The 12,268-nt window shown below is 34.3% G+C and overlaps 2 protein-coding genes across 6 annotated transcripts; one reads left to right on the top strand and one right to left on the bottom strand.

Annotated features, from left to right (window-relative positions):
* The first annotated feature begins 1,517 nt into the window (after nucleotides 1-1,517).
* On the top strand, nucleotides 1,518-2,929 carry LOC115700563 (protein GAMETE CELL DEFECTIVE 1, mitochondrial). Its single transcript, XM_030628137.2, has 3 exons — nucleotides 1,518-2,177; nucleotides 2,269-2,458; nucleotides 2,581-2,929. The coding sequence occupies exons 1-3, from the start codon at nucleotides 1,636-1,638 to the stop codon at nucleotides 2,788-2,790; spliced, it is 942 nt and encodes a 313-aa protein (XP_030483997.2). The 5' UTR covers nucleotides 1,518-1,635; the 3' UTR covers nucleotides 2,791-2,929.
* A 168-nt stretch (nucleotides 2,930-3,097) lies between these two features.
* On the bottom strand, nucleotides 3,098-11,369 carry LOC115700562 (PH, RCC1 and FYVE domains-containing protein 1). Of its 5 annotated transcripts, none has more exons than XM_030628132.2 (10): nucleotides 10,420-11,369; nucleotides 9,720-9,806; nucleotides 9,446-9,499; nucleotides 9,102-9,191; nucleotides 8,926-9,006; nucleotides 8,474-8,653; nucleotides 6,267-8,351; nucleotides 5,963-6,109; nucleotides 3,831-4,120; nucleotides 3,098-3,543 (listed from the first exon to the last, which is right to left on the bottom strand). In XM_030628132.2, the coding sequence occupies exons 1-10, from the start codon at nucleotides 10,465-10,467 to the stop codon at nucleotides 3,450-3,452; spliced, it is 3,156 nt and encodes a 1,051-aa protein (XP_030483992.2). In that variant the 5' UTR covers nucleotides 10,468-11,369; the 3' UTR covers nucleotides 3,098-3,449. The 5 variants fall into 5 exon arrangements, with proteins under 5 accessions (XP_030483992.2, XP_030483993.2, XP_030483996.2 ...); XM_030628133.2 differs by having other exon boundaries at nucleotides 8,489-8,653; XM_030628136.2 differs by having other exon boundaries at nucleotides 9,446-9,485; nucleotides 10,420-10,462.
* Nucleotides 11,370-12,268: the final 899 nt, after the last annotated feature.

The following is a 12,268-nucleotide window of genomic DNA, read 5'->3' as shown; positions in this document are numbered from 1 at the left end:
ACCCACTTTACTTTACTTATTTTAATTTTTACCTTTATTTTCATATTCTTTAAGAATTTGTTTGGTACGACGTATTACACCGTATTGTATTGTATAGTATTATATTGAATTTTATTTTATGTTTTTAGGGAAATTGTAACAAATGACCTTAAATCTCACACTAATGAAAGTTAATGTCAATTTTTAAAAAAATGAAGTAAATGGCCTTTTATAAATATTAATACCTAAAATGCCCTTAGTTATATAAATGAAGCTCAACTTTATTTTTTTTTATTTGTTCTACTGTTTGCGCGGTGAAAAAATAATATACCTCCAATGAACATAAAATCAATATATCTCAATCAAATATAACTATTCCTCATACTTAAACTAATATTTCATGTTTTTTCCCTCTTTCGTTCATTATACTATAGCACATTAAAACAATATACCACAATATTAAACTAATATATTTTCTTTCAATTTTTTTTCTTAGTATATTATTACACATAAAAACAATATATCATAGTGCAAATAATTATACCAAATACTAAACTATTATTCAATTCTTTTAATTTTATTTTTATTTCTTTCCTTCATGATATATAATATAACATACAAATACTATACCTTAGAGTAATATGAATATACCACAACAATTCTATAGTCAAATAAATAAATAAAAAAAACTTAAATAAACTTCCACAAGTTTTTTTTTTCTCTTTCTTTCATGATATACCATAGCAAATAAAAATAATATACCACTCTATTTATTTATTAATATATCATAGCACATAATAAAGATATACCGTACAAAATAAAAAAAAAATACTGAAAACTTAAAGTAATATTTAATAATTTTTTTTTCTTTCTATCCTTCACGATATATCATATCACATACAAACGATATACCTTACACCAATATGAATATACCATAAACTTAAACTAATATACTATTAAATGATTTTTTTTTCCACGATATACAATAGCATATAAAACTATATTTTACAATCATAAGCATAAATACTATAGTGAAAAATTAATATACTACTAGTATAGTGGATTAAATATATATATATACCAAAAACTTAATTTAATATTCCACATGTTTTTTTTTTCTTTTTCTTTCCTTCATGATATACAAATGAACATAAAGACAATATTTCCTAGTGAAATATAACTATACCTTAAACTTAAACTAATATTCCACATTTTTTTAATTTTCGTCTTTCGTTCATTATATACCATAGCACATTAAAATAATATACCACAATTTTTTAATATACTATTACACATAAAAATGATATACTATTGTGCAAAATAACTATTCAAACACTTAATTATTCAAGGTTATAATTGTAATTTCATCATCAAACTTTAACAGAATGGACATTTTTTTAATTTTTTATAAAAATAGACATTTATTAACTTAATTATAGTTGTATGACCATTTTGCATCTTGGTCCTAAATTTTACCACATCAAAACCGAATTGGGCCTGTTCTAACGGCCCAAGTTCTAATTTGAGTTGAAAGTCACAGTAGGGTTTAAGCTTTGACATTCTGTTTCCAGCATCAACCGAAAACAGAGAAGAAGGAAACTAATTTCAACTTCAGGTGTGTCAGTCAGGTTTCATTTCGTTAAAGTGGAAATTTCAATGAATACTTTTCAACGCATAGTAAGAAACTCTCAACTCCATAGATTCTCTCCTGTTGCCATTGTCAAGCCAAGTTTCAGAGAATTCTCCTCCAACCGAAATGACAAGTACAAGGACGACTGGAACAACGCCTGGGAGACTGCTTGGATCCCCGAGGAAGTTTCGGAAAAATCCCCTCGAGCTCCATGGGAGGCCGACGTTAATTTCTCAGCCCCATTGGATTCCCCCATTGCTCTCCCATCGGACGTCGATTCCGAGACGAAGGCGTTTGTGGAAGACATGAACGATAATTGGAGCCAGAGACGTAAATCGTCAAGTAAGACCCAGAAACAACCAGAAAAACTGAATCCAGAGAGCGAAAGTGGAAGTGGGTCGCTATATAGCTTAGAGAATATGAAGAGAGATTACAGATTGAAGAAACAGAGAATTCATGCGGGGTTATGGATGAAGGAGATTGAGAAGCAGGAAGAGGAGAAATTGGGTGATTCCATCGTTGGTGGTGGCGGTGATGATATCGAGAGGTTACTTGATAGTTGTTCAGAGTAAGTTCCTTCCTTTCGTCTCGTCTTCTTTTATGTTATTGTGTTTGTTTTGTTGGATTCTGATGTGAGTGTGTGCTTTTACAAATTGCAGCATTTTCGATTCTGTGAACCAGGAATTGGAAAACTCAAAAATGTCAAGCTCTGGTGAGTTTAAAGCCAAGCCTGATGGTTGGGAAACGACATCAAAAACTGAAGATGGGAATATATGGGAGATGACACAGAGGGAGGAGGATATTCTTCTCCAAGAGTTCGAGCGTCGAATTGCTTACAGCAAATTCCAGGTCTGCGTAATCTTAATTACTTGTGCATTATTTTTTAGTCGCTTTAATTAAACTATTTTTTGCTTTCTTTTCTTACTGCTATGCTGGTTATTTGTCTTGTATCATTGTGTTTTGGTACTCAGATAGCTAGTTTTATAAAGACTCACATATTTAGTCGGAGGAGACCCATTGATGGGTGGAAATACATGATAGAGGAGTTAGGACCTAATGCCAGAAAAGGGAAGGGCAGTGTTTCAAGGTTACCAACTTTATCTGATGCCTCAACGCAGCCATTTAAGCCGGAGAGGACCGCAATGGGAACTAATACCCTCACGCCCTTTACGAAAACCTAAGCAACTTACTTCCTTCACTTGTTTAATGAATATTCACTTCGCATTCTGGGGCTTTGGCTCTGGCTACTATCTATGTATGTACAACAAAAACCATATCTTCTATATATATAATATTTGATGTCTTCTCCTTCACACAAAATCTTTGATGTTCTTTAGTAGCTAATTATTGGCTTGTATGTATAGCTTCTTATCCCATTCCCTGAGGACAACCTTTTTGAATTCCTTAAGATAACCCCTTGTGAACTGAACACACCATTTTCTTAATCCTCGTTGGTAGGAAAAGAAAGCCTTCATACAAATCTAAAGATGATACTGAAAAATTTAATAATTTTTCAAAAGTTAAAAATAGGAAAAACGCTACAGACTACCAACATTGACAAGCAGAATCTCGTTAGAGGATTAAAAGGAAAATGAACACTAAATTTGTCAAAAAAATAAAAATATATTTTCTTTTCATCTTTACATTCACTGTTCCTTCGAAACCCGTTACCTCCTACGCATATTCCAAATGTTCCATCTAATAGCTATGTTTTGATCCCAGCTTCTTCAAGGTGAACTCCACTGGAAGATTAAGTGGAAAATTTACAAATTCCAGGGAGAAATTATACTGAATTGTCATATCGTCTTTGCTTTCTCTTTTTCACCATGCTAGCAGCACATTACTCTGTACTTCGTACATTGTTTCTTTCGCATACTCTAGCCCCATTTTCAGTCCACCAATTTTCAGCTTGCTCCTCAGTGAAATGTTTTCGACTATGAAAGAATGTTGGAAGATTGAAGACTTTTAGCAATAGGTTTTTGAAAAAGAATACATCAATTTATCTATCAATATCTCATTATATATAACTATGTTTAAGTGATTGTAATTGTAAAGGCCATGCAAAAAATTGCTATGAGATAAAATAGTGCATTCAGAAACAAGGTGAAATAAGATTCTTTGTTCAAGTTTATTTTTCTCATATTAGCCAGGTAATCATCGTTTTCGACTACTTATAATATACTAATATCTATGTGAGAGAAGAGTCGCAACATGAACATACCTAAACCGAACCCGCCTGAGTTCATTACCCCCGCTTGGCAAAGAGGATAAAGTTATGTAAACGCCAGGTTCATCTTGTACCACCCACTCTGCTTTTCCAGCTTGTGATTTTGATCCATTGGGGGAATTTCGATCGCCATTGTACTCTCTTTCAGGAGTAGCCATGTTTGAACTAGTGGTCTTAGTTGATACGTGGTTGTGGTTTGAAAACTTGACGGTGCATCCAGCATTTAAGTCTGTACTAGAGCTGACCTTATGTACTTCTGGCAATCTTTCAGCAACGTCTTTCAACTTTTAGACAAGAAGAGCTCGAGTTTAGATAATTGACAAATAAAAAGAACAGCATAGTAGTTGAGTAAGCAAAATTTGTATGCGACAACAGTAACTGTACTATATTTTGTAAAAACATTGATCATATCTTCTCAAATATATTTGTGAAGGACTTTATCCACACCAGGGGGCACCATGTTTTTCTAAAACAAGGTATTTAGGACAAACTTGTTTAATGCATTGGAATGAAAAATAAAAATAAAACGAATACAATTCAATACAAAGCTCCACTTAGTGAGCCAACTACTATCCTTCACATAGATTCTAGCTTACTGCCTAATTTATTGTCAAAACAATTTCAGACTAACGTAGCACCTATCATGGCTCTATTGCATAGATGAAGAATTACATAAAAGATGGTTAGTACACAAATGAATATGTTGTAGTCAGTGTAAGATTAGCCAATTCACTTTCTTCTGTCTAACATCAATACCTTAACCAGTTTATTGGCTTCTTCTCCATCCAACCAATTCATTCCAAAGCACCTTTGCTCCAAAAGTGAATGGTCCAAAATTCAAACTTGAGTTATTATAAAGGTACACAAGCCTAACTACCCAAATGGCATTTATAAATTGTCTCAAATCAAAATGCTTGTGCAGACAAACTCTACATACAGAACTCAGAAGATCGAAGAGGGATTTTTTAGTGGGAAAGTAGCACTTGAGTGGAGATGATATGATGACTTGTGACCTGGTGTGCCATCCCAAAGAAAAAGGGTGGCTTGGACATTGACACTGGCATCAAGAATAGAAAAAGCATAACCAATGCTTTGTCTTTTGAGGTTCCCTCTAGCAAGCAATTCTTTGTTGTAAAACTATACAAGCTTACCAAGACTGGTCTCAAATCCTAATAAGTGAGATGCGTCAGGGGAAAAATAGGTAACTTTATGACGCCCTTGGAAAGCTCGTTTTAGTTATACGGGGACTTTTTTCTGCTTGCTATTTTGAAGTGTGCAATGGGCACTATTATCAAATTTCAGAGGACATTTGGAAAGGGTCATTGAATGAAGCATCAAAATTGTTTACAGGATAAACTCCAAGTTGGATCTTTCATGTTATATAAAATTTGAATGAGCTCAATTGTTAGAACTATTTACATGGGAATGATAATGCAATAAAATTGAAGTAGACAATAAAATTTAATTGTTAGTCATTTTTTGCTAGGATTATTAGGGACACTTCTCTAGAAGTGTTTCTTCTACGGCTGGAAGGTGTCAATTGTGTTCCAAAAGAAAATGTTTGTAGAGACGATGGTTTTGGGTAAGTATAATGTTCAGTGTTCTCACAGAATAAAAGATCAGGCAATTTATAATTGGGTGACTACATAAATGATTTACTATGACGTTTTCTACCTTTTTTTTGGTCGAGATTGCCAATGTAAGCTCTTACATTCATTTAGAAGCAAAGGGTGGGTGGTGTCATGTGTTTTGGATTCGTCAAGTCTAGTAAAGGTTTAGATATCAAGAAGGAAAGGAAAAGAAGGATCCCGTGAAAGTTAATTCTAATGAACAGTAATTCGGGTCTTTGGTTATAATTAAATACGAGGAGTTGAAACAAATTACTGGGTAGTTATATGGTTACATGAAATAAAGGTATTTTAGTAAAGTTTCTTTTATCTTTAGTTTTTGCTAGGCGTGGAATCTATTTCCGGATATTTTTTTTCCGAATTAGCTCCCCCTTAACTTTTCTGGAATAATTTACTCTAGATTGTGTGCAGTTTTTCACCACAATACTACTTGCATATCACATTAATTAATTAGATTTCCAGAAAAAATCAAACAGAAGAGAGAAAAACATAACAAACCTGAGCAGTTAAAGATTTTATAATGTTCTTTGCAGATTTGCACTTTTCCACTTCATCTACTGCTATTGTAGTCACCTCCTCCAATTGTTTTGTTGTTTGTTCTAGTTTAACCTCAAGATCTTGAGATTTGCAAGTAAGATCTTCTACCTGCAGGGTGCCATTCCAATCACTTTCTACTTGGTAAACATATTTCTCATAACTGATGTCAATGCTGACATTACAAATATTAATAGGACATGTACGCTCATGTGCATGGATATAATTTAAAATCTTAGCATCACAAAAGCAGTGTAAGCAAGCTGACCTGTGCCCTCAACATCACAATTTCTTGGCTTAAAATATCATTTGTACGCTTCAAATCTGTTTCTTCAGAAGACCAAGCTGGGCTCAATTTTCCAGAAACAGGAGATGTTGCTCGAGACATCAATCTGGAGACAGGAACAGAAGCTGATATTACTTTCTTTGGAGCTCCAACCAGAGAATTCGATGCTGTAGAAAAATTAAAATCCTTTAGGTTGGCTCTATCAAGAGGAGGAAAGACACGACCATGATTGGATTCTAATTGATTCTCATTTTTGGAATGCATGCTTTCAGCTTGATTTATTGAGCCAAAAGATGAGAATCTAGAGAGTGTTGTCTGCAATCTTGGAGCTCGACTCTCTCTATCAGCCACTTCATTGGTTTTACGACGAACATTTCCATTTCTAACCTTAGAGTTTCGCAATGCAGAATTTGTCTCCATGGCTTGCTTTAGTTTAGCATGACAATCATCACACACTCGATATGGTTTGTTAACATTGGGAGCCAGGGCAGCTTTCATAGATTTCTTACTGCTGCACACTTTGCAGAAGACTAATCCACAATTGTAACAATTGTGACGCTTTCTTCTAAATCCAAAAGGATTATGACAACCAAAGCATACAGAATGATCGGCACCAGAAACCCACTTATGAAGACAAATAACAGTTGTAAGGTTAGAACCGCATGCTAGACTCTTTACTTGCTTATCTTTCAGAAAGTCAACAAGAGTAGGTTCATCTCTGTGATCGTTGTCTCCGTGGCCTAATTGCCCATTTGAACCCTTACCCCAAGTATAGACCTCTGTCTTGGAGGTCAAAACTGCAACGTGATAAGAACCACAAGCAATCTCTTCAATAAAGGTTTCTGCAATTTTACCTCTAACTTGATTAGGAACTTTTCCATTGGCTGAAGGATTTCCCAGCTGCCCATAAACAGTACTTCCCATTGTGTATACTTGTCCCGATGTTGTAAGAGCAATTGTGATAGTATGACCACAGGCAACTTGAAGAATTTTCTTGTCAACCAAAGTAGATACACATTCAGGAATGAGTCTAGGCTTCTTATCATCTTGTCCAAGTTGCCCTTTTTCTCCATCTCCCCAGGTGAACAATTGGCCAGAGGAAGAATTAACAGTTGTTTCAGGACTAGATAACTCATTTATAACTTCAACTACTGCAGCAGTATGCCAAACACCACAAGCAACCCTCATTGTCCTAAGCCCTCTCAAAGCTTCAACTTCCTTGGGAATGCTTGTGCTACTACGATCACCATGTCCTAAGGCACCAAAAGAGCCATCTCCAAAAGTAAATAACTGACCAGCTGATGTTACAACAGCTGTATGCCATAGTCCACAAGATATATAGGATATATGTATTCCTTCCATAATACCACATACCTTTTTAGGAATCCAGTGGCTAACTTCACTTCCATGCCCAAGTAAGGAGGAGCTCTGAGTACCATCACCCCATGTATAAAGATCTCCAGAAATTGTGACTGCACAAGTATGATACTCCCCGCATGCTACTAATTCAATGTTTGTGCCACTAAGAGTATCAACAAGCTTTGGTTGGGAAACATTCATTTCCACCCCATGACCAAGCCTGCCCCCTGCCTCCTCTCCCCAACTAAAAATCTCTCCATGTCTGGATACCAGCACAGCATGTCTGCTACCACAAGCAATACTATTCACATCAAGAACAACTGTTGATTCCAATGCCTTGGGTAGAAGAGCATCCATCTTAGCATCCAAAGAGCTCCCAACTCTGTGAATACCACCCCCCAAAACTCCACCACCAATACCTTCACCCCAGATGAAAACATCTCCTAAAGCATCGAATTCATCATGACCAGAACCTTGACTGGATGAGCTTACAGCACTCGATAAGCTAACACGAAATGCTTCTGTTGCAGAAGCTCGACCATTGTTATTGGAGTTATCTACGGAGCAAGGTGACGTTGAAGGGTTGACAACTGGATCAGGTTGGCTGAGACGCTTGGTGACTGCAGTATACGTTATTATGTCTGCAAAGGCCTTTCCCATTCTACTCTGTGCAGCATTCTCAAAGTTAACTGCAGCATCTCCTGGATCCTGTGGTAATTTTTTTTTTTTTTAAAAAAAAAAAGCATGAGGAATTTAAACTGTAAATAATAAACATTCTTCTTGAACTTTGATAGAAAAACTAAGAAGAGAAACAAAAGAGAGGGAAACACATTATTGATACAGACAAATGGCGCAATTGAAGGAGAACTTCTTCGAGTACGAGTATTGGGACTATCAGTTGATCCATTTTCACATGTTGCATCAATTTTGTACTTGCGGTAGTTGTCTCGAGTAATCAATGCATTAAGGCCAACAAACCAAACTTCAGCTTCATCCTTGTCTTTACATATCTATTTGTAGAATAACGGGTGTCAGTATAGTTACAAAATTGGAGAGTGACCACAAAAGAAAGTAAACAGATTCATTCTTCATTTGTTCGTTCGTGAGAAATCAGTATAGTTACTCTGCTTTATTTCTATATATTAATCTTGGGCACTGGTAACACTTGTACTTATCCTAAAAAAAGAGAGAACTACTTCATTTTGTAATGTTCATGTCATTTTGACACCGACAAAAATTAGTATTACAATATCAATTCAAAGATATTACTAAATACACTCACCAAGTCCAAGGACCTATCACTGCATATTAGTGAAAATGACTGATACTCTTTTTCAGGCCGAGGATACCTCTGAAATATTGCCTGAAAAAGAAAGCCCCAGTTCTAGGCTCAATTAAGGATTCAAAAACTGGCCATTGAGGCCAGTCAACATATAAAGAATGATTTTACAAACTTACAGTACGCTGCCCAGGAATAATCCTAGAAACATGACTTAGTTTAACATGTTTCTCTTCTTTGCCTGAGTACCAAATCAAAAAAGTCTCATCCTGAAACGAAGATAAAGTATCTAAGAAAGAAATGACAATATATTAAGGATAACGTATTTCTGACATCACTATTCTATTGGAACGCTAAAGACACCTTTATATGAGTACACACATGATTTAACTGAGCTCAAATTAGAAAAACAGCAGAATATATCATTTTTAGATTAAGATAATAAAAATAAAACTTGAAAGATATAAACAAATAGTTATGCCAAACTAAGTAAATCAACCTAGCACACCGCATATTAACTCACCCTCTCATTTAGTGCTGATTGGGCTCTAACTTGTGAGGCCCTGAGATTGCATAACTGTTCTCTAATCAGAATCATAGCAAATATTATATTGCCAGGTTTCTCTTCTCAAAGAAGTGTTTAAAGAATGTTTTATATTTTGAACCTAACTGAAATCAATAACATCTCTCTTCATTCAGTATGAATTCTTGTACTTTGAAGTAAGCCCAAACTTATTGCTCCAGTTAAAAGGCCTTGTGTGGAATCACAATGGAAATATGAAAGCAAAACTACTTACATTAGAAAGCCGGAATGGGCAGAACTTCGGTTTCCCTCTACGACCATACTTTAGTAAACATGCCCCTTTCTTAAGAGCTGTGATAGCCTACAATAGAATGTAATAGAAAATCACTTGGTAATGCAAATGTTTTTTTTTTTTTTTTTTTTTTTTTTTTTTTTTTTTTTTTTTTTTCTGAAAGCACGTAAGGAAAGTCTTTAAGTTCGGCAAAAAAATAGGAATGAGAATAGGAATGGAATAAAATTTAAAATGCATAGAAAAATTATTGAATTTTTTCTCAATGCAATAGAATGGTCTTTGCTTCTATTTCAAAATCGAATAGTCATACTACCAAAATGATAAAAAAGTCATTGCATTCAATACTTAAATGTGCAATTAAACAAAAAAAAAATGAAATGAAAATTATTTCATTTCTACCATTTCATTACAACTAAATGCCACCTTAAAATGTTCATAATGAAATGGACTATTTGAATCTATGGCTAGAACATATTGAATGTACATAAATTTTTATGTCATTGTTTGTAATGGGATTTTGGGAAAAAAATGGTTTACCAAATTAAAGAAAATAAAAATTTTAAATATATTAAATGTAACACTCCTAATTAAAACGAATTTAGAACCCAACAAGGAAAATGCTTATACATAATCAAAGTTTTATGAATAACTAAGAGAAGAAAACAAAGCAAACAAAATATACCTGTTCGATATCCCTCTCGGCGATACCACTTTTCTGAGGATCAGCCATTCAAGTTGTGATATCAAGTGCTGCCTTGGAGTAGACTACCCAATACACATTTAAACAATCACATCCCCAGATATATCCAATACCACAAACTAGTTTCCAACTTTCCCCCATTGAAACAGAACAGACAAAAAGAAGATAGAAGAGAAGAAAACTTCGCTACTCAACTAACTAGCGTGTGTCAATTCGTGGAAACAAAGAAAGCAAGAAATGCCTTCATTTCATCCATACCCCATAAACGCAAAACTCCTCTCAGAAAGCCCTTAACTCACAATGCTGCAAAATCAAAGCCCCTAAAGGCCACGAACCAGGCTCTCGACCAAATTAACATTCAGCTCCAAAGCCAAAAAGGAAACCCTAGAACAGAACTGCACCATCAAAGGCTCAAATTCCTCCAAAAGTCCTCGATTCCAGTGCAACATACCACGCGGAAAGCAGCATGGTGAAATAAAGAAAAAAATCAAAAAGATCGAAATCAGGGGAACAACGATCAAATCTACCTACATTGCAAAGAAAGCTAATAAAATCTCCAAATGCAGGTTATTCTCGAAGAACATGGCGTGGCTCAGCTCCGACAGCCAAAAACGGAAAAGATTTAAGAAAAAGAAAGAAAACTAATCGTATCCAGTATTCCGATAGCTCGGAGGATTTGCTTAGGTTATCAATGGGCTTCCCAATCTTGGAAGAGCTTTGTATTGGGATTGTTAACGTGCGCACCTCTCCTCTCTCTCTCTCTCTCTCTGTTTCTTTTTTCTTTCTTTCTGAGTCAAGGGAGAAAAAAAAAAGAGTTAACTCGTTGGTAATCTCGCTGGCTGGCTGGCTCCCCTGCCAACGCCCCAACTCATCACCCAAGCCAAGGCCATATTTTGCATTTTATTAGAAAACTAGAGAACTATGCCGCGCTTTGTGCGGGTTCGATCCTAGTTTTATAATTTTGTTATATATCTGTCATTAACAAAAAAAAAAAAAAAACTATTAGACTATATATACATTTGTCACAAGTCAAAATAATGAATTTAAAAACATTAGTCATGCTAGTTTATTTAACGCTAAATAAAGCTACAATTGATAACATGAAAGTAGAAAAAAAATAAAAAAAAAATTTCGGGAAAGAAAAAAAAGTTATACTTAATAGTTATTCCATTTTCCATTACATATAAAGGCTTCTTACTTATTCTATATAAAATTACCTCAAAACAAATTTTAATTATGGATAGATATTTATCTGTCTATTCATGCATAAATAAATTATTCATGCAACATTCAACATTGTAAAAAAGAGCATCCACAAATATTTTTAGGATAGATTATATAAAATATAAACTTACCTTAAGAAAAACATACAAATCTATGTATATCAATTTATAAAATTAAGAAAATGACATGTGACTTTGCTCCTAATCTATAGAAGATACTACTTAAAAATACACAACATAGTAAACTTACATTGCTTTAACAAATAATCTCTACCAATATGCTTCTTACATTAAAAAATTATAAGTACAAACCAAGTGAATGCATTGCCAGAATGAAATATGCAAACTACAGTACTAATTATCGTGAAAACTTTTTAAAGACTTTAATGTATACATGAGTTGATTAACTGATTTTAAATTCATAAGAAAAAAAAAACATGTTTTGACAATATCATAGTCTAAAAGAACAAAGACATAACAAATTAAAAACATAAAAAAATACAATTAAACAAAATAATAAAAGTCTAGAAGCAAGTGAGATGGTATACATGCTGGATAGACGGTTTTAATTGTTCTTGCTGTGAGTAGAAACAAAATTGCTCTCCCCT

The sequence above is a fragment of the Cannabis sativa genome, chromosome 8 (assembly GCF_029168945.1).
Source record: "Cannabis sativa cultivar Pink pepper isolate KNU-18-1 chromosome 8, ASM2916894v1, whole genome shotgun sequence".
NCBI classification, from domain to species: Eukaryota; Viridiplantae; Streptophyta; class Magnoliopsida; order Rosales; family Cannabaceae; genus Cannabis; species Cannabis sativa.
Note: the sequence above shows the minus strand (reverse complement) of the source record. Positions and strands in the feature narration are given on the sequence as shown.

Bases quoted from the DNA above. Each gene is read 5' to 3' on its own strand.
- LOC115700563 (XM_030628137.2), top strand. From the start codon at position 1,636: ATGAATACTTTTCAACGCATAGTAAGAAACTCTCAACTCCATAGATTC. The intron at 2,178-2,268 runs GTAAGTTCCTTC...TACAAATTGCAG, and splicing joins TTACTTGATAGTTGTTCAGA to CATTTTCGATTCTGTGAACC. The intron at 2,459-2,580 runs GTCTGCGTAATC...TTTGGTACTCAG, and splicing joins TTGCTTACAGCAAATTCCAG to ATAGCTAGTTTTATAAAGAC.
- LOC115700562 (XM_030628132.2), bottom strand. From the start codon at position 10,467: ATGGCTGATCCTCAGAAAAGTGGTATCGCCGAGAGGGATATCGAACAG. The intron at 8,654-8,925 runs GTGAGTGTATTT...TTCTACAAATAG, and splicing joins GTGATAGGTCCTTGGACTTG to ATATGTAAAGACAAGGATGA. The intron at 8,352-8,473 runs GTGTTTCCCTCT...AAATTACCACAG, and splicing joins CATTTGTCTGTATCAATAAT to GATCCAGGAGATGCTGCAGT.